Here is a 26,388-nt window from a genome sequence, read left to right on the forward strand (position 1 = left end):
CAAATGTTGATCATTAATCAACACCCAACAGGCAAAGAATGATTCATCTTATTCTGGGAAATGCACCCACTGAAAGTGAAAGCAGCCCCTCCAAGCACCCTATAAAGGCTCAGAGGTTTCCACAGAGAGACCAGTTTGCAGAATGGGCAGCGCTGTGCCCAGTGGCATCGTGAGGCTCTCCGCTGAGAAGCAAGGTAACGTGAGAGTGTGCGTGCGTGTGGGTGGGTGCAATTCAATGAGTTCATTGTCACTGGGGATTTTGTTTGCTCCAGAGAGGAAGGGGAATGACACTGTTACAGAGATGTTGTTTGTGGACTGATATCTGTTGGTAGTATGAGAGTATGGAAGCTTTTGAATTAAACAGCATTGCACCTGTTTAATTTGAAAATTTTGGAGTGGTGTACAAGATAAAATAAAAACAGAATAAAATATTTAAAAATAGATTTTAAAAGAGGCAAAATGTACAGTGAGCAGTGGCTGGTCATTAAGGAAAGGCTTCCTGGAAGAATGACGTTTTCAGGAGGCGCTGAAACGAATACAAAGTTGGCGCCTGCCTGACCTCCAGAGGCAGGGAATTCCATGGGAGCGGGGCCACCACGCTGAAGGCTCTTCCCCTGGTGGACTCCAATCAGAGGATGGGTCTATGTGGGACCACCAGGAGCAGGCCCTGGGATGATCTCAGTGATGGGGCAGGTTGGTAAAGAAGGCGCTCTCTCAGGTATCCTGGTCCCAAGTTGTTTAGGGCTTTGTACACAAGTACAAGAACCTTAAACCTGGCCCGGTAGCGAATAGGCAGCCAGTGCAGTTCCCTCAGCAGAGGAGTTACATGCTTAGGAGTAGAAGCACCCTTACTGGCGAGGGGGAGCTGCAGACAAGCTGTTCCCACTTTAGGCAGCCCGCCTTGCGCATGACCCAACCAGGGACCCTCCACTCTCTCCCCCCCCATGCCTTCTCCCAAATCCGCACGTGCAGGATCACAGCCAGGCTCCCCCTCCCGTAAAGCAATCCGTCCCTTCCTTCCCGCCTTCCCTCAGCTCAGTATCCAAGGGGGGAGGGGGTTTCGAGCCTATTGAAATGAATAGGATGCAACTGTGAATTACATCCACCCAGGCAGCTGTGGTCTTTCTGTGATTGGAAGTGCATGACAAGTAGGGGTGTGATCCGCTTCTCCTCAGATCGGAGAAGCAGAAGCGGATCGGGGTGATCCACCTCCGCTACAGGCGGAGGAGAAGCGGATCAGGAGGCTGGAGAAGCATGGCAAAGAGAACCAACCATAAGCGGATCGCTTCTCTTTTCGTGGAGCGCTCCGCCTGCCATTTTGGATTTTTTCGCCCATAGGATTGCATTTCAGAAAAGATTAGTGGATAACTTTTTTGTTTTTCAAGCTATCTATTTGAAATTCGCTGTGCTTAGAGAGTCGTGGGTGGGGGTTATTTTGAGCCTATTTTCAGCACTTTGCATGCTGCGGTTTGCTTGCTATATTTTTTAAAAAAATAGGGTAAAAAAAGCGGAAGAGGTACCTTTTTGAAGTGCTGAGAGGCAGATTCAACTCCCAATCATGATCACCTGATGAAGCATCACCTGATCCAATCCCAAAGTTAGAGGGGGGATAAGCAAAATGGGATACTTAGTAACTTGGGATACTGGGAAACTTTTCTTTCTTAAGCCACAGCTAGACCTAAGGTTTATCCTGGGATCATCCAGGGTTCACCCCTGCTTGAGCACTGGATCCCCTGTGTGTCACCTAGATGAACAGGTTTGACCCCTGGACGATCCAGGGATAAACCTTAGGTCTAGCTACGGCCTTAGTCTCTGAACAGACTTTTCCCTGTGTTTTTTTAAACAGTAGCCCCACCAAACGCACAAACACAACCTGAAATCATATATTAAGCAAATAAATAAGAGATAGAAAATACAGCACTGCTACCCACCCTAACCTTGGTGAACAAATGAATAGATGTGGTGCAAGGGAATGAGGTCCCCTAGGGCATGTGGATGTGCCCAGTGCACACACTCCTGCCCTTGGAGGGTAATCAGAACCCTCCAAAGGTTAACCAGTGGAGAAGAGTTGAAGTGTCATGAGTTGAAGTGCAAGTTAGCTTCTTAAAGACTGTCAAATGGGCAGAGTTCCCCCTCCCCCTGGGCACGTCCACTTTCCTCTTACTGGTAAAAGACAGACATAGCCTTTTTTTAAAAAAAATCTTCTTGTTGTTTATTCAGCAACACTGTTGCTTTTAAATCCACCCCTCCTTTGTTTATTTATTTATTTATTACATTTTATATTTATACACCCCATAGCCCAAGCTCTACTGGCTTTTCCTCTTCAGTGAAGTCAGGCAGGCTTTCATTGTGGTTCAACTCCTTGTTGTTGTTGTTGTTGTTGTTATTATTATTATTGCTATTAATATTAATTAGTACTGCTATTATTAATGTTATTATTTTGTTGTTGTTTAATAATGGCTGTGATCACAATGCAGTCAATCAACTCTGAAGCAAGGATCACAAAGCTTTACTCTTATCCTCCTAGCCTCCTAGTTATGGGATGCAAAAGAAAAGGCATCTCTCTGTGCTGCTCCCGCCTCACAGGGATGGTTTGCATTACTGGCTTTGAAACAATCCTTGGCTCACTTTGTTGTGCCCCCAGAAATGTCTGCTCCATGCCTGCCTTCCCGCCTCCGCCTGGGTGCTGTTGTTTTCGGGTATCTGCTGGGACTCACTTCCCCATAGATCTTTGGCATATCTCTGCCTGCCTCTCTGCCCGCCTGGTGCCTGGGAGCTGTACTACATGATGGGCTTTGTGATTCAACCCCACAAGCCTCAGGCATGCTTGCTCCCAGTGCTGCCTGTCCTCCTCTGTGCCCGCCTCGCAGGGATGGTTTGCATTACTGGCTTTGAAACAATCCTTGACTCACTTCCTTGTGCCCCCAGAAATGTCTGCTGCATGCCTGCCTTCCCTCCTCCGCCTGGGTGCTGTTGTGGTGGGGCATCTGCTGGGACTGACTTCCCCATAGATCTATGGCATCTCTGCCTGCCTCTCTGCCCGCCTGGTGCCTGGGAGCTATACTACATGATGGGCTTTGTGGTTCAACCCCACAAGCCTCCGGCATGCTTGCTCCCAGTGCTGCCTGTGTCCTGCTCTGTACCCGCCTCGCAGGGATGGTTTGTGTGTGTCTTGCTTTGACTCAGGGGATAAGTCCTTCCTGACTTTTTGAAGTTCCAAATAAATTTTTCAAGTGTGGAAGAAGATTCATATTTAGGTTTGTCTACTCCCAATTCATGGCATGTTGGGATTTCCTATGAAATGGCCATGAATAAAGCCCATTGAGCTGTCTGCAGCTTTAAAAATCCCTGAGATACTGGGGTGTCAGATTTTCAAAAATCCCCCAATAATCAGGGGAGGCTTGGATTTGCTTGAGGCTTGGCATGCATGTGTATACATGGATCAGGTGTCATGGTGCCTAATTTGACATTTCTAACATGAAAATTGACGGAGTTCTAGCATGGGACTTGAATTGGGGTGAGTTAAAAGGGAAACCCCCCCGCCAAAAATCAGGGGATGATGGGATTTGCTTGAAACTTGCCATGAATGTGTATCTAGATGGTATCTATGAGGGTGCCTGCTTCAAAGTTTTTATCTGTAAAAATGTCGGAGTAAATCCCATTTCTGAAAATGGGGTGTCAGATATTCAAAAATCCCCCCAAAATCAGGGGATGCTTGGATTTGCTTGAGGCTTCGCATGCATGTGTATACATGGATAAGCTATCATGGTGCCGAGTTTGAGGTTTCTAACATTAACAGAAAAAAGCTGTAGGTGTTTTTGGATTTCAATGCAAGTCTATGGGGTGGGAAAGCGGAGCTGCAATCCGGATCCGGAGCTCCACAGCGAAGCAGAGTGGAACATAGGTGGATCGGATTGGACCCGATCCGGAAGTTGTGAATCTGGAAGAGAAGCAGATCGGGGGGTCCATGCACACCCCTAATGACAAGGGGAATACTATGCAACCTCCAGTGGCAGCTGGTAGAAGATTTAGTTGATTAATCAATTAATCTATGGATTAAATTTGCATGTAGGTTATAAGCAGCCCCTCTGGAGCAAGAAGAGGTCCCATTGAACTCTATGTTCTTACTCCTGAGTAGGCATTTTCACCTTAAAAGGAATGTGGAAAATGCACCCTCCTTTTAAATTTTTTTATCCTATGTAAACCGCCCAGAGAGCTTTAGCTATGGGGCGGTATACAAATACTACTACTACTACTATACTACTACTAATAATAATAATCTGGAACAGATATTTTAAAGACATAATACTGGCTACCTTGGAGGTTTGCTGTAAGATCTCTTAATATAATGCATACTTAGGGTGACCATATGAAAAGAGGACAGGGCTCCTGTATCTTTAACAGTTGTATGGAAAAGGGAATTTCAGCAGGTGTCATTTGTATATATGGGAAACCTGGTGAAATTCCCTCTTCATCACAACAGTTAAAGCTGCAGGCGCCCTGCCCTCCTTTAAATCTGGTCACTCTAGTATAGCTCCTGCAGCTTGAACTGTGGTGATGAAGAGGAAATTTCACCAGGTTCTCCATATATACAAATGACACCTGCTGAAATTCCCCTTTCCATACAACTGTTAAAGATACAGGAGCCCTGTCCTCCTTTTCATAGGTGCATTGAAACCCATCCTTCTTCATCGTGGTCTCTATGCATCACACATATGGGCTCTGCGCCTGCGCTGAGACCTAGATCAGAACCTCCAATAGCTAAGCGAAACGCTTTTGGGCGGGAACCCCTCCCCCACGCCACTGCGCATGTACCGTGGGTTCCTGCCCTTACCTCAGTTTTTTCCCGTCTGCCATCGTGCTAGACGCTAGTTTCTATACCTCCAGGAAAAAAACTTAAACCCACTCAGCGCCTACTGATAAGGAGGGTAGGAAGCTCGATGTAACGGGGAGAAAAATTTACTCCTCTTCATCACTTGGTATCAGGGCAGCCACTTATGAAGCAACGATGGCCCGATACCAATTATTTCTTTGGCAAAAAAGAGGAGCACTGTGCGATCACCTTCCAGAAGACAAAAGGCAGTTAGCCAGAGTCTTTCAGTCGGAAGCATCGGCCATAGCTAGGCAGCAACTTTCCACAGCGAGGCACCAGACTGATTGCCACTCCAAGGCTATGATGGGCGCCATAGCCTTAAGAAGGAACGCCTGGCTCAGATCTGCTAACTTGACGACTGAAACCAAAAGCAGAATTGAAAGCCCACCCTTCGACGGGGAAGGACTCTTCAATTCCAAGACAGATGAGGCATTAGATACCATCTATTAGGCCCGGACAACAGCTAAAAGGATGGGTTTCAATGCACCATCCCAACAGTACAAACCACGTCGCTGGACAAGACCACCTGCTCAACAATACCAGCAGAGGCCTTACTACCAACCTCAACCTAGGCAACAACAACAGCAGTTGCAGAAAAAGAGGCCTTTCCAGAGTCGATTTCAAGGAGATAAACGTCAACCTGACTTTAACAAAAAACAGCGGGTTTGACTCCTGTGCCCCAAATCTACCACCATTTTTGAACCGCTTAGCACCCCATTTCCATCAATGGGAGTCGATAACAACCGACTCCTGGGTGCTCACTATCATCAAGCAGGGCTACGCCATCGAATTCGATGCCCTTCCTCCTCCTTCGGGACCGAAAGTAACAGCACCTTCCGCACCCCTTCTTTTCGAAGTTCAGACCCTCCTATCGAAGGGAGCTATCTCTCCAGTGCTGCCACCTCAAATCAACCAGGGATTCTTCTCCCGCTACTTCACGGTCCCGAAGAAGGATGGCGGTCTTCGACCTATCATGGACCTAAGAAATCTAAACAACTATATCAGCCCCAAGAAATTCCATATGACAACGGTTTCCTCGGTACTCCAACTCCTTTACGAAGGTCTTTGGTTCGCGGTGGTAGATTTGAAGGATACTTACTTCCGTATAGAGATCAGGAAGTCACACCAAACTTACCTACGATTTGCCATTGGAACTCAACAATTCCAATTCACCGTCCTGCCTTTCGGACTCTCGACGGCGCCGAGGGTCTTCACGAAGACGATGGCAGTCGTCTGCGCCCACCTACGACAAAGACAAATCTTCATCTACCCGTATCTAGATGACTGGCTGCTGGTAGCGGAGAGCAGTCCCACGCTACAAGACAACATATCCACGACCCTCAATTTATTGAGCTCGTTAGGCCTCTGGGTCAACAAGGAAAAATCCATCCTAACCCCCCAAAGGAAAATAGACTTTATAGGGGTGACCTTATCGTCCCTGGATGGCAAAGCTTTCCTTCCCGTGGCCAGAGCAAAGACGCTTCACGACCTCATCGTCGATATCGAGAAGCGAGTAAGACACTCAGCCTGGACAATTCAAAGGCTACTTGGCTTGATGGCAGCCACTACGGCTGTCATCACGTTTGCGAGGCTTCGCATGAGAGTTTTACAAGGATGGTTCCTGAGAACGTTTGACCTTCGCCGCAACGCTCACAGAACCTTTCTTTCCATCCCGAGACAAGTACAAGCATCTCTGAAATGGTGGCGCTCGATGGGAAACTTGTTACAAGGCGTCCCATTTCAACGACCGTTGCCCTCCGTAACGATCGCTACCGATGCCTCCATGGATGGGTGGGGAGCCCATTGCAACAACCTTACTGCGCAAGGGCGATGGCCCCCCTCGTTGAAGGAAGAGCATATCAACCACCTGGAACTGTTGGCAGTGGAGAATGCGATAAAGGCTTTTGCTCAGATCATCGAGGGCCAAAATGTCCTAATTGCCACAGACAACACCACGGTAGTCTGTTACATCAACAGACAGGGTGGAACCAGGTCGTACCCGTTGACTCGATCTGCAACCAGAATATGGAATTGGTGTATAAAGAGGGATACTTACCTTGTGGCGGTTCATGTCGCAGGAAAGGACAATGTCATCGCAGACTCACTCAGCGGGTCCTTCCACACCGACCACGAGTGGGAGCTCGACGTCAATACCAGAGAACACCTCTTTCGATGCTGGGGGTATCCAGCCGTCGATGTCTTCACCACCGAGGGAAACGCAGTCTGCTCCAGGTTCTGCAGCAGAGCTGGAAGAGGGGAAAATTCACTAGGAGACGCTTTCACAGGAACGTGGAAAGGAGATCTCCTATACATCTTTCCTCCATTCCCTCTCTTAACAAGAGTCCTAGCAAGGATCAGGATGGACAATTCAGACTGCATCCTGATAACGCCGTGGTGGCCAAGACAGGCCTGGTTTCCGCATGCTCTTCGACTATCGGGACACGACTATGTCAGGCTTCCGTCGATACCGAAACTCTTGTCTCGACACCAGGGCAAGGTTCGGCATCCAGACTTATCGACACTGAAAATGACGGCGTGGAGGATAATTCCAACGCCTCCCTCGGTACCGTAAATATAACAGTTGACCAAATACTGATGGCATCGAGGAAGCCATCGACGAGGAAATCTTATGCTAAGAAGTGGCAAAGATTCCTGACATTTGCTTCACAGAACAGACAGCAAACTCATGCCCTATTTCTACAATACTGGAATACTTATTGTCACTTTACCGACAAGGTCTAAGACTCTCTTCGATCAGGGTTCACCTAGCTTCGATAGCAGCGTTTCATTATGGTGTCGAGGGATACTCACCCTTCTCACACCCCCTCTCAAAAACATTCTTAAAGGGATTGAAGAACACGATACCGACCGTTAAAGACGTCGTGCCGTCATGGAGCTTATCTGTGGTCTTACAGTCTCTGACTGCTAAACCCTTTGAACCTATGGCTACAGCTGACCTGAGGCTCTTATCATTTAAGACAGTCTTTCTGATAGCCATCACTTCGGCGAGACGTGCAAGCGAGCTTAGAGCTCTCAGAATTGATCCACCTTTTACAGAGTTTCATAGGGACAAAGTCGTTTTACGCACTGACCCTTCATTTCTACCTAAGGTGGTATCGAATTTTCATGTCTCCCAGGACATTATTCTCCCAGTGTTCTTCCCGAACCCAACGACGGCAATCGAGGCATCGCTCCATACACTCGATGTAAGGAGGGCTCTCGCCTTTTACAAAGCTAGGACTGAAAGTTTTAGGAAAACTAAGCAGTTATTTGTTTGTTACGGAGAGCCATCTAAAGGTTTGTCTGTCTCTTGCCAGAGACTATCAAAGTGGATTGTAGAGACAATTAATCTTGCCTACTCCCTATCGAAATTAGAACTGCAACAGTCAGTTAAAGCTCACTCCACTAGAGCTGTAGCGACGTCTGTTGCATTCAGCAGAGGAGTCTCTCTGACAGATGTCTGCAAGGCCGCAACATGGTCTACTCCGTCCACGTTTATCAGGCACTACAGTGTGGACACTCGAGCCCCTCAGGACTGCACCTTCGGGAGAGCTGTGCTCTCGGAAGTCCTGACATGACAGCTAACCTAAAGAGCTCTGAGGCTGGGACATGATGCACCAACCCACCTCCAAAGGTATGTCAGCTTGCTACTCGCCCATATGTGTGATGCATAGAGACCACGATGAAGAAATGCAGGTTGCTTACCTGTAACTGTAGTTCTTCGAGTGGTCATCTATGCATTCACACAACCCACCCACCAACCCCGCTTGGTGGCATATGTTATTCTTTATTAGAGCACTGTATATATGTGTTATGATACATCTGAAACTGATTAATTACATTCATGTTTATGGGAGCACGATGTCGGACTCCTATGAACTGAGGTAAGGGCGGGAACCCACGATACATGCGCAGTGGCGTGGGGGAGGGGTTCCCGCCCAAAAGCGTTTCGCTTAGCTATTGGAGGTTCCGATCTAGGTCTCAGCGCAGGCGCAGAGCCCATATGTGTGAATGCATAGATGACCACTCAAAGAACTACAGTTACAGGTAAGCAACCTGCATTTTTAGCTGTTGTCCGGGCCTTATAGATGGTATCTAATGCCTCATCTGTCTTGGAATTGAAGAGTCCTTCCCCGTCGAAGGGTAGGCTTTCAATTCTGCTTTTGGTTTCAGTCGTCAAGTTATCAGATCTGAGCCAGGCGTGCCTTCTTAAGGCTATGGCACCCATCATAGTCTTGGAGTGGCAATCAGTCTGGTGCCTCGCCGTGGAAAGTTGCTGCCTAGCTATGGCCGATGCTTCCGACTGAAAGACTCTGGCTAACTCCCTTTTGTCTTCTGGAAGGTGATCGCACAGTGCTCCTCTTTTTTGCCAAAGAAATAATTGGTATCGGGCCATCGTTGCTTCATAAGTGGCTGCCCTGATACCAAGTGATGAAGAGGAGTAAATTTTTCTCCCCGTTACATCGAGCTTCCTACCCTCTTTATCAGTAGGCGCCGAGTGGGTTCTCTGTGATCGTCCTTGTGCCGATTCTACTACTATGGAGTTGGGTTTTGGATGTTTCAATAGGAAACCCGCGTTCTTGTCTTGAATCCTATACATAGACTCTAACTTTCTAGAATTAGGCTGAGTCGAAGTTGGGGTTTTCCATGCTAGCTGGGCAGTTTGTATCAATATCTGAGGCAATGGAATGGTGATCGGTGTATTATCGTCGGTATGGAAGACATCGTAAATTTTGTCTTGTACTTGTTCTTCTGGTTTCTGGATATCCAATCCCAAGGACTGAGCCATTCTTAGAATATGCTCGGCAAATCTCCCTGTGTCATCCGATGGGGAAGCTGGATCAGTTGTGTAGACCGCGTCTTCAGGTGATGGGATTGACGGAGCAATCGAAACTGCAGATTCTGAGTCGGAAGGGTAGTCATTTTCCGGTGAAGAGGGTGCCTCGGCTTGTAAGTGCTGCTGAATAGGCTGCAACGCTTGCTCTTGATGTGGTGCTGGTCGATGCGGAGACGTATCGTCTCGACGTTGAAGGGTTGATGCTGGTGATGAGTGGTGAGATAATGGTGGAGCCACCGGGATTCAACAGACCCTAGTTGGGGGCGGTGGATAGGCAAAATATGCCTCTGGATGGTATTGGGGCCTTCTTCCATCGGGGAAATAGTCATGCGGCCGATAGCCCTCCCAGTCATAGTACCGGTGATCGGGTCTATAGTAGGCAACTTGAGATGATCTATCCCATTCTGATCTGGGGGACTGATGTGCTTCTCCTGCGGCTACAGGTCTAGGAGTTAAAGGTCTAGGTATTTCGGCAGGCTCGTCTGTTGTTGTGAGGCGTGCCGGGTCTCGTGTTGAGGCCGCTGAGGCTGAATCCCTAATCTCCCCCTCCGAGAGACTTGGAAGCTCGTGCTGTCTCTGTACGGTAGGTGTCGGTACCATAGTCGGTTCCGAAGGTTGGGTCGGTACCGAAGGAGTTGCCGTCGCTGTCGGTAGCGAGGTCGGCATGGTACGACTCGTTTTGGACGTTCCAAAACTCCTCGGGGAGGACTTGTCCAGCCTTTTCTTCTTTTTCTTTCTCTTCTCTGTTTCGGAGGATCTAGGAGTCCGGGCTTTAATAGTAAGTTTTTTAGCCGCGGAACTCGCTAGCGACTGTCCTGGCGTGAGGGGTATCTTAGCCCTATAATCCGCCATGGTCTCATCTCCCACGACAAACAAGGATATTTCGTGTTCGGTTTCAGAGGTCTTTGTAGGTGGTTTGTCCATTTTGGCCTTCTTTGGCTCGGTAGCTCGAAGTGCCTTTTCCCACAGGATAGAGCGAAGTCTGTCTGCTCTATTTTTGCGCGTTTGTTTTGTAAACGCCATACAATGGTGGCACAACAGTACTTTTTGGGTCTCCCCCAAGCAAAGTACACACAGCGAATGCCCGTCCGTGGGCGGGAGTTTAGCTCCGCGGGACACACATTTTCGAAATGGGGCCTTTACTGCCATTCGCCTCAGCTGAAGCGCGAGCTGAAAAACTGTACTATATCTAACTTTTTTTTTTTTTTTTTTAGGGTGAAAAGGATGAATAACTTGGAGAAGAAAGAGGATAGAAGAAATACAAGGTAAGTTTTTTCCTGGAGGTATAGAAACTAGCGTCTAGCACGATGGCGGACGGAAAAAAACTGAGGTAAGGGCGGGAACCCACGGTACATGCGCAGTGGCGTGGGGGAGGGGTTCCCGCCCAAAAGCGTTTCGCTTAGCTATTGGAGGTTCCGATCTAGGTCTCAGCGCAGGCGCAGAGCCCATATGTGTGATGCATAGAGACCACGATGAAGAACTGGCAAAATTAAGGTTTGGGGGGGGGATGGGGGGCCAATGTATTGTGCTGATCATTAAACCTGCGAAGATCCCAGAAGACAAAGCCCCGGTAAGGCTGCGGAAGTTTTGCTAAATGTGGAGAAGCCCTTTGTTGCTGGCAGTAAGAGTTTTAAACGAAAATATGCTGGAGGGTGGGCGGGCTCCTGTTTACCAGCTCCTGCTGTGAGAAGCAATTGAGAAGCATTCACAACTAGCCTTGCACCAGAATGCTTATCATTATGTCCTTTTATAGGCATTTGGTCTTTCTTCTGAGTAAATGTGGCAAAGGGTCAGGCTGCAAAAGCCCACACATCAAAGCACATCTGGTTCTTTTGAAAACCTCTCTATACACAAGATTGCATTGTTTTATATATGAGTAACTGATCCAGAGTAGCTGCTATTAGCCCTGCAGCACAAATATGAAGTGACGACCCTGTAGTCAGCAGGAATAACTACTGTTGCCTGGCTCTCTGTACTCACAACTGTGAATCTGAGGACCATCTGCTTTTGCCCCCTAATAGGAACTTAAGAAGAGCCCTGAGACTGGATCAGACCCAGGGTCCATCTAGTCCAGCATTCTGTTCACACAGTGGTCAACCAGCTATCAACGGGAAACCCACAAGCAGGACCTGAGTCCTGCAGCAAGCAATGCATGGCTGCTGATAACATTTAGTAAAAGAAACATGAAATGTGCTGTCGTGGCGTTCAGTGTTTCTTGTCCGTTGCCAGCAGCTGCCAGTGAACTGGAGGAGAGGGCGGTGACATTGAATGCCTTGACATCACAATGCATGTTTCATTTATCTAATGTTACCAGCAAGATATGGGTATAGGGAGCTGAAATGTGTACTTAAACCCTGAATATGTAATTTGGAAGACATACAGTTATTAGTGGCTAGCAACCAGATTTTCCAGTAGGCTGCAACACACTAGCCTAAAAGGGTTCTGCTTTCACCTATGTAATAAGTTTGAGTTCAGTTTTTTCAAAGTTTTGTTTTACAATTTAATACAGGTGGAGAAAACTGAACGCAATGGGATGGAGAACAATGGCAAGCCATACAACTGAGACCCTTGCTCTAGGCCGCCAGGTACAGCTAGGAATGCTGTACGACTGTTGCAAAGACGTCCTCATCCCAGGTAATCTCCCCCAAAAAGATCAACATTGTGGCCTCAATTCACACCACCTTTTATAACAAGAGGGGTTATCCAGGGCCAGATCTACACCAAGCAGGATATGACACCTTGAAAATGGTATGTGGAGTGTGTCCTGGGCCTGAACAGTTGTCACTACTGTTATAAAGCAGTCACATGTAGATCCTGCCCAGAATAAAATTCAAAGGTTCAATAAGTAAGAGTAACTCACATATCTGCTGCCAAAGGTTTGTAGGGAAGGATGACCCACCGCATGAGCCCCCTGCCTACTTTTGCACACACTCTTCTTGCCCCCACTGCTACCAAATGTGCTCAGTGCAGGAATCCGCCCTATAACATACCTGACAGATGGTTGTCCAGCTGCCTCTTGAAGGCCTCTAGTGTGGGAGAGCCCACAACCTCCCTAGGTAACTGATTCCATTGTCATACTGCTCTAACAGTCAGGAAGTTTTTCCTGATGTCCAGCTGGAATCTGGCTTCCTTTAACTTGAGCCCGTTATTCCGTGTCCTGCACTCTGGGAGGATCGAGAAGAGATCCTGGCCCTCCTCTGTGTGACAACCTTTTAAGTATTTGAAGAGTGCTCTCATGTCTCCCCTCAATCTTCACTTCTCCAGGCTAAACATGCCCAATTCTTTCAGTCTCTCTTCATAGGGCTTTGTTTTCAGACCCCTGATCATCCTGGTTGCCCTCCTCTGAACACGCTCCAGCTTGTCTGCGTCCTTCTTGAATTGTGGAGCCCAGAACTGGACGCAATTCTCTAGATGAGGCTTAACCAGGGCCGAATAGAGAGGAACCAGTACCTCACGCGATTTGGAAGCTATACTTCTCTTAATGCAGCCCAAAATAGCATTAGCCTTTCTTGCAGCCACATCGCACTGTTGGCTCATATTCAGCTTGCGATCTACAACAATTCAAAGATCCTTCTCGTTTGTAGTATTGCTGAGCCGAGTATCCCACATCTTGTAACTGTACATGTGGTTTCTATTTCCTAGATGTAGAACTTGGCATTTATCCCTATTAAATTTCATTCTGTTGTTTTCGGCCCAGCACTCCAGCCTATCAAGATCACTTTGAAGTTTGTTTCTGTCTTCCAGGGTATTAGCTATCCCACCCAATTCTGTGTCATCTGCAAATTTGATAACCCTGCATCTCCTCATCCAAATCATTAATAAAATTTTTGAAGAGCACTGGGCCCAGGACTGAGCCCTGCGGTACCCCACTTGTTGCCTCTCCCCAGTTTGAGAAGGTACCGTTGATAAGTACTCTTTGAGTCCGATTCTGTAGCCAACTGTGAATTCACCTAATAGTTGTTCCACCTAGCCCACTTTTAGCTAGTTTGTTAATCAGAATATCATGGGGCACTTTGTCAAAAGCTTTGCTGAAGTCAAGATATATGACGTCCACAGCATTCCCACAGTCCACAAGGGAGGTTACCCGATCAAAAAATGAGATCAAATTAGTCTGGCAGGTTTTGTTCCTGACAAATCCATGTTGGCTTCTAGTAATCACTGCATTGTTTTCAAGGTGTTTACAGATTGACTTCTTTATAATCTGCTCCAAATTTTTCCCAGGGATGGATGTCAGGCTCATTGCCTGTTCTGGATGGGGTTGCACTGCCTCTGAAAGATCAGGTTCGTAGTTTGGGGGTACTCTTAGACCCATCTCTGTTGCTGGAGGCTCAAGTGGCCGCCACGGCTCAGAGTGCCTTTTACAAGCTTTGGCTGGTTCGCCAACTACGGCCTCTCCTGGACAGGGATAGCTTGGCCAAGGTGGTACAGGCATTGGTAACCTCAAGATTGGATTACTGCAACGCGCTCTATGTGGGGCTGCCCTTGAAGCTGCTCCGGAAGCTGGAGCTAGTGCAGAATGCTGCAGCTTGGCTGTTGTCTGGAACTGCCCCTTTTCAGACTGCAACTCCTTCACTGAGAGACCTGCACTGGCTGCCTATTCACTACCGGGCCAGGTTTAAGGTTCTTGTACTTGTAAAGCCCTAAACAACTTGGGACCAGCATACCTGAGAGAGCGCCTTCTCCCCTACCAACCTGCCCAGTCACTGAGGTCATCTGAGGGCCTGCTCCTGGTGGTCCCACATAGACCCATCCTCCAATTGGAGTCCTCCAGGGGAAGAGCCTTCAGTGTGGTGGCCCCCCCTCCTATTATTTTTATTTATTTTATTTATTACATTTTTATACCGCCCAATAGCCGAAGCTCTCTGGGCGGTTCACAAAAATTAAAACCATCATAAAACAACCAACAGGTTAAAAACACAAATACAAAATACAGTATAAAAAGCACAACCAGGATAAAACCACGCAGCAAAATTGATATAAGGTCAAAATACAGAGTTAAAACAGTATAATATAAATTTAAGTTAAAATTAAGTGTTAAAATACTGTGTGAATAAAAAGGTCTTCAGCTGGCGACGAAAGGAGTACAGTGTAGGCGCCAGGCGGACTTCTCTGGGGAGCTCATTCCACAGCCAGGGTGCCACAGCAGAGAAAGCCCTCCTCCTAGTAGCCACCTGCCTCACTTCCTTTGGCAGGGGCTCGCGGAGAAGGACCCCTGTGGATGATCTGAAGGTCCGGGCAGGTACATATGGGAGGAGGCGTTCCTTCAAATAACCTGGCCCCAAACCGTTTAGGAATTCCTATGGAATTTCCTGCCTCTGGAGGTCAGGCAGGCACCAACTTTGTACTCCTTTCGGCGCCTCCTGAAAACATCATTAATCCAGGAAGCCTTTCCTTAATGTCCAGCCATGAGTCACTGTATTTGTTTCTTTTAAAATCTGTTTTAAGTGTTTTATTCTGTTTTTATTTTAATTTTATCTTGTACACCGTTCCGAAATTTTGAACGGGGAGCGGTATATGAATATTGTAAATAAATAATAAATAAATGTCAGATTGACTGGTCTGTAGTTCCCAGGTTCCTCCTTTTTGAAGATAGGGACAATGTTAGCCCTCCTCCAGTCATCCGGCACCTCACCCGTCTTCCATGATTTTGCAAAGATAATAGACAAAGGTTCTGAGAGTTCTTCCGCTAGCTCCTTCATTACTCTAGGATGCAGTTCATCGGGCTCTGGAGATTTGAACTCATTTAAAGAAATTAGGTGTTCCTTGACCATTTGTTTATCAATCTCAAACTGCAATCCTGCCCCCTCAACTTGTGCTTCACTATTTCCAGGGGGGTCACAGACTCGCTTTTGGGAGAAGACTGAGGCAAAGTAGGAATTGAGCCCTTCAGCCCTTCAGCCTTTTCTTTGTCATCTGTTATCAATTTGCCATCCTCATTAAGCAGTTGAACCACTATTTCTTTCCTCTATCTTTTACTACTCACGTATCTGAAGAAAGCCCTTTTATTGCTTTTAGCATCCCTCGCTAATCTCAGCTCATTCTCAGCTTTAGCCTTCCTGACGCCATTTCGGCACTTCTGTGCCACCTGTGTGTACTCTTCTTTTGTAGCCTGGCCTTCCTTCCACTTCCTATATGGATCCTTTTTGTTTTCAGGTCATCTCTAAGCTTTTTGTGGAGCAACATTGGTTTCTTCTGTTGCCTTCTGTCTTTTCTCCTTGTTGGAACTGTTTGTAATTGTGCCTTTAAAATTCCCTTTTTTAAATACTCCCACCCATCTTGCACTCCTTTTCTCATTAGGCTCACTTGCCACGGGACCTTACTTATCATAGTTCTGAGTTTATTAAAATCAGCTTTCCTAAAATCCAGAGTACGTGTATGGGCTACACTCCCCTTTTGTCTCCTTTAGAATCAAGAATTCAAGTATGACGTGGTCACTTTCCCCCAGAGTTCCCGTAACTGCCACTTTATCCACTAAGTCATCCCTATTGATCAATATCAAGTCAAGGATTGCCGATCCTCTAGTTCCTTCCTCCACTTTTGCACTTCCCTGAGCCAAATCCCTTTTCTCTTTCTTCTGAGCCACCCTGGATCCAGCCTTAGTGCATCTGAGTCCTTTGTACTCTTTGCTTTGAAACCTATTTTGCTTTGATATACTAATAATAATAATAATAATAATAATAATAATAATAATAATAATAACAACCCGCCTAACCCTCTGGATCGATGCAGGGAACAACATTTCTCACCTGCCCAAGGGTCTCCACTTCCCTTGCTCGGCTTCGTCCATTTTCTTCGGCTGCCCCTTACGCCTGGAACGCTCTTCCAGAGCATTTGAGAACTACAAGTTCAATCGCAGCTTTTAAAGCTCAGCTCAAAACTTTTCTTTTTCCTAAAGCTTTTAAAACTTGATTTTGTTCTGACTTTTTACTGCCTGTTTGGTGCATTCTCTTCCCTTCCTTATTGCTTTATTATGATTTTATTAGAATGTAAGCCTATGCGGCAGGGTCTTGCTATTTATTGTTTTACTCTGTACAGCACCATGTACATTAATGGTGCTATATAAATAAATAATAATAATAATAATAATAATAATAATAATAATAATATTAAATACAAATACCATAAAATACATAAAACTGATTAAAAACATATAAAACTGATACAATATTAAAAGAACTAATCATGTTTGTGAGGCTCAGCTCTAAAAATAAACCAGGATCTGGAGAGGTTCCTGACCTTATTCCTCATAATCTTTTTTTAGCACCATTCCTTGCTCTACTCTGGTGCCTATCCCTTACTTACTTTATTTATTTATTTATTACATTTTTATACCGCCCAATAGCCAAAGCTCTCTCGGTGGTTCACAAAGGTTAAAACCATGAAGAGCATAAAAACCAACAGTCTAAAAACACAAATACAAAATACAATATACAAAGCACAACCAGGATAAAACCACACAGCAAAAACTGATATAGGTTAAAATATGGAATTAAAACAGCAAAGTTTAAATTTAAGTTAAATTAGGTGTTAAAATATTGAGAAAATAAAAAGGTCTTCAGCTGGCGATGGAAGGAGTGCACTGTGGGCGCCAAGCTGTGGCTTTGAGGGCCAGAGCCCTCCACTTCCTTCCTGAACCACTGTTGCACTGTTTGACGGTAGTTTATGCCCACAGCATTTTTCTAACCAATTACAATGAAACAGGAAGTGAGGTCTGTTTGATTCCATTAAGCCAGGTAATCATAACCACTTACACGCTGTTTTTTCTCCTTTCCTGCTAACATGGAGTGAGTGGGTGGGTGAGTGGGTGGGGAATTTAGTAATGGAAGATGATCCTGTAACCTGCCACTTCTCCAGGTAAAATTCCTGAACCCCGTTCTTGTCATTACTGTCTTGCTTGCTTGGCAGGTAGGGAGTCAGTGAGCAAGTAGGCAGTGGCATCTACGGCTCCTCCTCCTTTCGTCTGGGCTGCAATGAAAGGCAGATGAACAAGCAGATTGCAATGGTGAAGAGAATGAGCCAGACCAGAGGGGTCTTGTCAATGGGCCCCTGCTGAGGCACGGGCCCTTGGGAGGTGCCTGACTGGGCCTACCTGGGATGCTGGCCCTGCCTCACAGTCATTGCGCAAGACACCTGCTCTCAGGGGTCATGCCATAAATGGAAGATCCAGGTTCAGAGGCAATATTCCAGTGAGTAACAGATACTGGGGACAAACAATAGAGGATGTCCATTACTTTCATGCTCTGCCTATAAAATTCTTGGAGGCATCTGGTTAGCCAGTGCTGGGAGCAGAATACTGCACTGTGGACCAATAATAATAATAATAATAATAATAATAATAATAATAATAATAATAATAATAATAAATTATTTATTACCTGCCTCTCCCTCTGGATCGAGACAGGGAACAACATTAAATAAAACATCATAAATGAAATGAGTTAAAAGAGCATATAAAACAATACAATATTAAAATAACAATCACAGCATCTTAAAATTCTTAGGTTTAAAATTCATCTGGGTAGGCCTGCCAGAAAAGACTAGTCTTTACGGCTGTCTTAAACTCTGAAAGAACATTAAGCTGATGACTCTCCTTCAGCAGGCCATTCCACAGTCTGGGGGCGGCAGAAGAAAAGGTCCTCTGAGTAAGAGTTGCCAGCCTAGTTGGTTTGTCCAGTTCACTTCTGATTCTCTTAGCAATCCTTGGCATGTTTAGAGAGGAAAAAATCCTACAATTCCCAGCATGGGGCATGGCTGGCTGGGCCAGGTTAGGAATTGTAGGACTTTTTTTTTATGCCTAACATGCATTGCATTCATAGAATCATAGAATAGCAGAGTTGGAAGGGGCCTACAAGGCCATCGAGTCCAACCCCCTGCGCAATGCAGGGATCCACCCTAAAGCATCCCTGACAGATGGTTGTCCAGCTGCCTCTTGAATGACTCTAGTGTGGGAGAGCCCACCACCTCCCTATGTAACTGATTCCATTGTTGTACTGCTCTAACAGTCAGGAAGTTTTTCCTGATGTTCAGATGGAATCTGGATTCCTTTAACTTGAGCCCGTTATTCCGTGTTCTGCGCTCTGGGGGGATCGAGAAGAGATCCTGGCCCTCCTCTGTGTGACAACCTTTTAAGTATTTGAAGAGTGCTATCATGTCTCCCCTGAATCTTCTCTTCTCCAGGCTAAACATTCCCAGTTCTTTCAGTCTCTCTTCATAGGGCTTTGTTTCCAGACCCCTGATCATCCTGGTTGCCCTCCTCTGAACACGCTCCAGCTTGTCTGCGTCCTTCTTGAATTGTGGAGTTCAGAACTGGACGCAATACTCTAGATGAGGCCTAACCAGGGCCGAATAGAGAGGAACCAGTACCTCACGTGATTTCGAAGCTCTACTTCTATTAATGCAGCCCAAAATAGCATTTGCCTTTCTTGCAGCCATATCGCACTGTTGGCTCATATTCAGCTTGCGATCTACAACAATTCCAAGATCCTTTTCGTTTGTAATATTGCTGAACCAAGTATCCCCCATCTTGTAACTGTGCATTTCGTTTCTATTTCCTAATGTAGAACTTGGCATTTATCCCTATTAAATTTCATTCTGTTGTTTTCAGCCCAGCACTCCAGTTTATCAAGATCACGTTGAAGTTTGTTTCTGTCTTCCAGGGTATTAGCTATCCCATCCAATTTGGTGTCATCTGCAAATTTGATCAGCGTTCCCTGCACCTCCTCGTCCAAATCATTAATAAAAATGTTGAAGAGCACTGGGCCCAGGACTGAGCCCTGCGGCACCCCACTCGTTGCCTCTCCCCAGTTTGAGAAGGTTCCATTGACAAGTACTCTTTGAGTCCGATTCTGTAGCCAACTGTGAATCCACCTAATAGTTGTTCCATCTAGCCCACTTTTAGCTAGTTTGTTAATCAGAATATCATGGGGCACTTTGTCAAAAGCTTTGCTGAAGTCAAGATATATGACATCCACAGCATTCCCACAGTCCACAAGGGAGGTTATCCTATCAAAAAATGAGATCAAATTAGTCTGACAGGATTTGTTCCTGACAAATCCATGTTGGCTTCTAGTAATCACTGCATTGATTTCAAGGTGTTTACAGATTGACTTCTTTATAATCTGCTCCAGACATCCATCCAGGGATGGATGTCAGACTGACTGGTCTGTAGTTCCCAGGTTCCTCCTTTTTTGCCCTTTTTGAAGATAGGGACAATGTTAGCCCTCCTCCAGTCGTCCGGCACCTCACCCGTCTTCCATGATTTTGCAAAGATAATAGACAAAGGTTCTGAGAGTTCTTCCGCTAGCTCCTTCATTACTCTTGGATGCAGTTCATCGGGCCCTGGAGATTTGAACTCATTCAAGGAAATTAGGTGTTCTTTGACCATTTGTTTATCAATCTCAAACTGCAATCCTGCCCCCTCAACTTCTGCTTCACTTTTTCCAGGGGGGGCATAGACCCGCTTTTGGGAGAAGACTGAGGCAAAGTAGGAATTGAGCACTTCAGCCTTTTCTTTGTCATCTGTTATCAATTTGCCATCCTCATTAAGCAGTTGAACCACCATTTCTTTCCTCTGTCTTTTACTACTCACGTATCTGAAGAAAGCCTTTTTATTGCTTTTAGCATCCCTCGCTAATCTCAGCTCATTCTCAGCTTTAGCCTTCCTGACGCCATTTCGGCACTTCTGCGCCACCTGTCTGTACTCTTGTTTTGTAGCCTGGCCTTCCTTCCACTTCCTATATGTATCCTTTTTTGTTTTCAGGTCATCTCTAAGCTTTTTGTGGAGCCACATTGCACTGCGCCTTTAGTTTTTTCCAAGAAGGGCATATGTGGAGACATTTCTTCTGTTGCCATCTCTATTTTAATCCAAAATGCTTGTGATGCAAATGCAGTGGTGCAAAAAGTAACCTCAATAGGGCTATCCCCTTTTTTCCTGCTATCTATGGACTTGGACAGCGCTAAACAGATCACCAAACAGAGACTAATGGATATAGACTACCAAGAGCTCCGGGGAACTGCCTGGGGACCATGTTCCCCCCAATCACTGGGTCTCCCAGTCCCTTCTTGCAAAGACGGAATGCCATACCTGGGTTGGTTAACCATTCCCAAATACAGGAAGGCATTCACCCTAGCAAGATTTAACGTCCTCCCCTCCAAGTTGCTGGAGGGCAGATATAAGAAAATTCCATCCAAAAACAGATACTGCCCATGTAATAACATCAAGGTGGAATCCATTCTGCAGGTGCTCTTCCATTGCAATTTTTACCAACAGGCAAGGAAAGACCTATTGTCCTATTATGCAACGTCTTCCTGAGTCACTCCTGATTAGTCTACTTCAGGGCTCCAGTAAATCTACCACTGAGCAGGTGGCCAAATTCCTGAATTTGGCCATCCGCACCAGATCTCTTATGGATGTTGATTGCGCTTAAATCCACAGATTAGCAATCTTATTATCTATATATCCCTCCCTTTTTCACTATGCTAGGCCCCAATAACCCAATTCTGTTCCCTTTTCAGAAACCAACAAATAACAATCTAGTATCTTTAGTGGTTTTATAACACTCCCTCTTTTTTATCCCTACTTTGTACTGTTTTATATAATGGTGTATCTTCTTGTTTTATATTGGTCTGTTGACTGTAAATAAAGAAATACAATACAATACGACTAAATCAATCTGTATTTGTAACTTTTCAGGTACTACATTATGGGATGACAAGACATTGGGAGAGAATATCCTAATTAAGCCAAGCCCTGGGACTGAATGTCATATCATTGAATCAGACACCATTGCAGATAAACTGACTGCTCTGAGGGCTCCGGAATCCATGAAGGCAAGTCTGCTGTGTGGTCTGGTGGAAGCCCATGGAGCTGCCAAATTCTTACATGATAGCAAGAGCTCCACCCACCAGGCTTGTGTAACTCTCCAGTATTCGGCCACAACCAAGGTCAAGCAGCTCAACATGACAAATCTCTCTTACCCCAGTGGATGCAATCCACAGACAGCTACGCACGTGGTTACTGGTGTGCAGTATGGGGCGCAGGTCTTCTTCGTGTTTGATCAAGAGGTTTCTCCTTCTGAGGACATGCAAGAAATACAGCAGGACCTCTGCGCTATGGTTAACAGAATGCGAAGATTTCCTTCAGATGGAGGGGAAGGGGTTGCCACATTGAATGAGAAGGAAAAGGCAAGAGCCGAGAAAATTGCCTGCAGGATTTATGGTGATATTTCTCTAGAAGATCATTCCATGACTTACCAAGAAGCTGTGAACATTTGTTCCACCCTCCCCAAGGTGTTGGCTGAGAAGGCTGTGCCTGTGAGGCTCTGGCTACATCCTCTGAATCTGCTGGACTCCAAAATAGTTTGCCATTTCCATGAAATCAGTTCAGAACTTGTTTGTGAAATCCAGAATATCCTGCAGCAACTGGCAGAAAAAGACAAACAATGCAATGACCTGGCAAAGAACACTGCTGCGACAACTTTCCCTGAAATGAAGAGGAAACTCCAGCGATTCCAAGGTCTGTACCAGCAGTACAAAGAGAATTTTCAGAAACGTCTGTCAAGAACTGTACCGTTAATCCGCCGAGGAGAGGAAGTTCAAGATGCTGTCATCGACATTTTAACTAACAAACAGCAGTCACTATTCAGCTCTAAGAAACTCAGTGCATTTCTAGATGAAAAAGAGAAGGAGATGACGTTTGTGAATGTCTATCTTGATGTCCTGAAAGGTGTGGAAGTTGTACCCACTAAGAAAGCATTAGACAGAGTCCTAGCCAATCCTTTGCTGAAGCACATCATTGCATTTGTGTTCACCTCTTTAGAAGATGAGGAACCATATCTGGTAGAACTGGAAAACTCACTAACAATTAAAAAAAGTCCACATCATGGATCAACAACTTCTGCCAGGGAGAAATTTGATTCTACATTGTGGTTTGAGCACAAAGAGATCATAAAAACAGCACGGGAATCTGCCAAGGCCTTCTTAAGATTTGCCAGCTTGCCTTCAGATGACACTAAATTGATTATTAGTGCTCTTCCAGACCAGGACCATCCAGGAGTTTCCATATATCTGTATGAAGATGGAGAGCTAGTCAGCACTAGTCTTGAACCACCCTCCAAGCCTTCCCCTCCTGTGATTGGCGAAATCAGCCACGACTCCATCCAGCTCATCTTTCAACCTGCCGTCTATGGCAAGGCTGAAATCTCTAGCTATCAGGTTGAGTATAGGATTGATGGTCAGAAGAACTGGGTGTCTGTGAATACCAAAGATAAACCGGAGACATTCACTGTAACAGGGCTTCTCCCAAATAATGAATACCAGTTTCGATACAGTGCTGTGGGCAGACTAGGGCTCAGTGAGTGCAGTGACATAACTGACATTGTGAAGACACTTCCTACTGGTTTCCCTGGAGAGCCTGAGAGGATCGCGACTGAATGCCAAGCCAGCTCCCTCACTTCTGAGGAAGCCAGTCTTGCTGAATATGACAACAGTGGACGAGAATACGAACTTGCAAAAGATAATGAAATGAAAAGAAAACCATTTGAAGAAGCAACACAACTAAAACTACATGGCAATGAGGAAGGAATGAGGAATGTTTGTAGAGGTGACTTGTTGTCTGCCTCACATGAACGCTCTGCAGTTCCACCAACAGCTGCTATTTCACTGCCAGTAAATGACAGAGTAGTAGACAAAATGATCGAACGAAGCACCGTGTTAGAAGAACGTGACCAACTCACCATTTATCGCCTTCCTTTAACAAAGTCTGCCTCTTCTTCTTCCAGTTTTATAAAATACCGGCTGGGGCACGAAGACTCCCGATTCTCTCACAAAGTGATCATGGTGATGGGAGCAACAGGATCAGGGAAGACAACCCTGATCAATGGGATGATCAATTACATCCTGGGAGTGGAGTGGAAGGACCGTTTCAGGTTCAAGCTTATCCATGAAGAGACCAACAGAAGCCAAGCTCAGAGCCAGACTTCCGAGGTAACCGCCTATGAGATCAATCACTTAAATGGCTTTCAGATTCCCTATAACTTAACTATAATTGACACCCCAGGATTTGGTGACACCAGAGGAATAGAGAATGACAGACTGATAACAGAGAAGATCCGGGAGTTTTTTTCCACTCCAGGCGGCATCGACCATATTGACGGTGTCTGTTTCGTGGTTCAGGCCTCTTTAGCTCGCTTGACACAAGCTCAGAAATATGTCTTTGACTCGGTGCTTTCCATCTTTGGGAAGGACATAAAAGCTAACATCCAAATCCTAGTCACTTTTGCAGACGGACAGTTTCCCCCTGTTCTTGAAGCCATTTTAGAGTCTGAGGTGCCCTGTGCTATGGATGGAGACGGCAACCCTGTTCACTTCAAATTCAACAATTCTGCTTTGTTCGCCAGCAATTCTACAGCGAATGAGACAAGTTTTGAGTTTGATGCAATGTTCTGGAAAATGGGAGCTGTGAGCATGGAGAGGTTTTTTGTGTCTTTGCACAATTTAGAGCCTAGAAGCCTACGGATGACCAAAGAGGTGCTCCAGGAACGGAAGAGGCTGGAAACGGCCGTGCAGGGGCTGCAGCCGCAAATCAAAGCCTGTCTGGGGGCTCTGGAAGCACTAAGAAAGACACAGCAAGCTTTGGAGCAGCGCAGAGACGAGATGGATGCCAACAAGAACTTTGTGGTTGAGGTTGACAAACCAGTGACCGTGAAAATAGAGGTCACTAAAGGATTCTTAACTAATTGCCAGACATGCTACTTCACATGTCACTATCCCTGTGCCTATGCCAGTGATCAAGACAAGCGCAAATGTTCTTCAATGGATACAAGTGGAAAATGCACCGTTTGCCCCGGGAAATGTGTGTGGAACGTACATTACAACCAAAAGTACAGGTGGGAATACAAAACTGTAAAGGAGGAGCAAACATATGCCCAGATCAAGGAGAAATATGAAAAAGCCTGTGGGGAAGTGATGACAACAGAGAAAATCTTTGAGCAGCTTATCGAGGAATATGAGCTTGTGGAAAATGTAGTGCTCGAACTGATTAAGGAATCGTCTCACAGTATTGAGCGCTTGCAGGAAATTGCCTTAAAGCCCAATCCGATGGCAACTCCAGAACACATTGATTTACTGATTGAAAGTGAAAAACAAGAAGCTACGCCTGGATTCCAAGATCGCATCAAGGCACTCGAGGGGGTGAAAGAAATGGCTGTGATTGTGAACAAGATTGCCAGAGGCGAACGACTGCTTCCATCCGAGCAGAAAGCAGCCCAAAAGTGTAAAGCCAAACCATCTAAGTGCCAAAAAGCGTTCAATTACTTTGCAAGTTGGCTTCCCTCTATGAAAAGTGACTCACGTTAATTTTAATTACACTAATTTTCTGGTGAGGCTCTTTTATTACTATTACTAGCTGATATACCCGGCGTTGCTCAGGTCCCCTAAGATATATGTCTGTGAGGCAATCATCTTAAAGTAGTAGGCCGGTATTAGGCCTTTGAGTTAACCTTTAAACGAATTAAATTTATTTCTTTTTTCCCTTTCTCACCGTCACTACAACTACAAAGCTTATGATTTTTTAATGTAAAATTATACCATTGAAACAGAAGAGTGAATGGAGGAATGATTGACAGCTGAGGCTAGAACAGAATGGTGGGCAGGGTGAGTGGCAGTTGGAGAAAGTCAGGTAGAAGGAGAACAAGGACAGTTAGTGAGAGGTCAGGGAAGTGGGAGCTGACTTAGGACTGAGAGGTAGTGACCTGGTTCGCTAACCCATGCTTTATTTAAAATCAGCCGCTCTGTGTGCCAGTTCTGCACCTCCCAGCTTGCCTTTCGCAGCCTGCAGGTGCCTGCGTCCTCTGAGACATCCTCTTGTTGCTGACGCTGCTCCTCGATAACCCAGTGCTGTGAAGGCAGCCTCAAGATCACACCCTCAAAAATCACTTCACAAATCAACATAGGCCTCCCCCTCTCTGTTCTCAATCCTAAAATCCTATCTCTGATCTAAACTCCATCTCAAATCATATATCTGTCTGACTCACACAGCACAGCGCAGAGTTTATATTTCAGGGTATGTAAAACCAACATTTCTTTCTGGCACATGTAAATTTCAGCAAGATTGGTGAAACATTTTTCGATTTTATGAACGTTATAATGACACACACACACCAATTATTCGTTTAGTATGGTAGAATGCAAAACCTACTGTCCGCTCTTAACTACAAGGGCACTACAGTGTCCCTGTAAATAGCACACATGCCTTCTCCTCCGCTCACTCAGCCAGTCATCACACATATACAAATCCACTATTCTGTCTGTTATTCATCACTCTCCCACCATAGAAATACTCACCATAAAATACAGAGATTTAACAGGAACGCATAAGCATAACCTGCCCAAGGGCCTCTACTTCCCTTGCTCGGCTTCGTCCATTTTCTTCGGCTGCCCCTTACGCCTGGAACGCTCTTCCAGAACATTTGAGAACTACAAGTTCAATCGCAGCTTTTAAAGCTCAGCTCAAAACTTTTCTTTTTCCTAAAGCTTTTAAAACTTGATTTTGTTCTGACTTTTATACTGCCTGTTTGGTGCATTCTCTTCCCCTCCTTATTGTTTTATTATGATTTTATTAGAATGTAAGCCTGTGCGGCAGGGTCTTGCTATTTATTGTTTTACTCTGTACAGCACCATG

General features: G+C 45.7%; 1 protein-coding gene across 3 annotated transcripts; it reads left to right on the top strand.

The window, feature by feature from the left end:
- The first annotated feature begins 146 nt into the window (after positions 1 to 146).
- On the top strand, positions 147 to 26,358 carry LOC134396023 (uncharacterized). Of its 3 annotated transcripts, none has more exons than XM_063122351.1 (5): positions 164 to 194; positions 9,740 to 9,926; positions 10,925 to 10,975; positions 12,220 to 12,344; positions 21,403 to 26,358. In XM_063122351.1, the coding sequence occupies exons 3-5, from the start codon at positions 10,935 to 10,937 to the stop codon at positions 25,062 to 25,064; spliced, it is 3,828 nt and encodes a 1,275-aa protein (XP_062978421.1). In that variant the 5' UTR covers positions 164 to 194; positions 9,740 to 9,926; positions 10,925 to 10,934; the 3' UTR covers positions 25,065 to 26,358. The 3 variants fall into 3 exon arrangements, with proteins under 3 accessions (XP_062978435.1, XP_062978421.1, XP_062978428.1); XM_063122358.1 differs by having other exon boundaries at positions 9,740 to 9,823; XM_063122365.1 differs by lacking the exon at positions 9,740 to 9,926 and having other exon boundaries at positions 147 to 194.
- The last annotated feature ends 30 nt before the right edge of the window (positions 26,359 to 26,388 follow it).

The sequence above is a fragment of the Elgaria multicarinata genome, chromosome 1 (genome assembly GCF_023053635.1).
Source record: "Elgaria multicarinata webbii isolate HBS135686 ecotype San Diego chromosome 1, rElgMul1.1.pri, whole genome shotgun sequence".
NCBI lineage: Eukaryota > Metazoa > Chordata > Lepidosauria > Squamata > Anguidae > Elgaria > Elgaria multicarinata.

Bases quoted from the DNA above. Each gene is read 5' to 3' on its own strand.
- LOC134396023 (XM_063122365.1), top strand. From the start codon at position 10,935: ATGAATAACTTGGAGAAGAAAGAGGATAGAAGAAATACAAG. The intron at 10,976-12,219 runs GTAAGTTTTTTC...AATTTAATACAG, and splicing joins GAGGATAGAAGAAATACAAG to GTGGAGAAAACTGAACGCAA. The intron at 12,345-21,402 runs GTAATCTCCCCC...GTAACTTTTCAG, and splicing joins CAAAGACGTCCTCATCCCAG to GTACTACATTATGGGATGAC.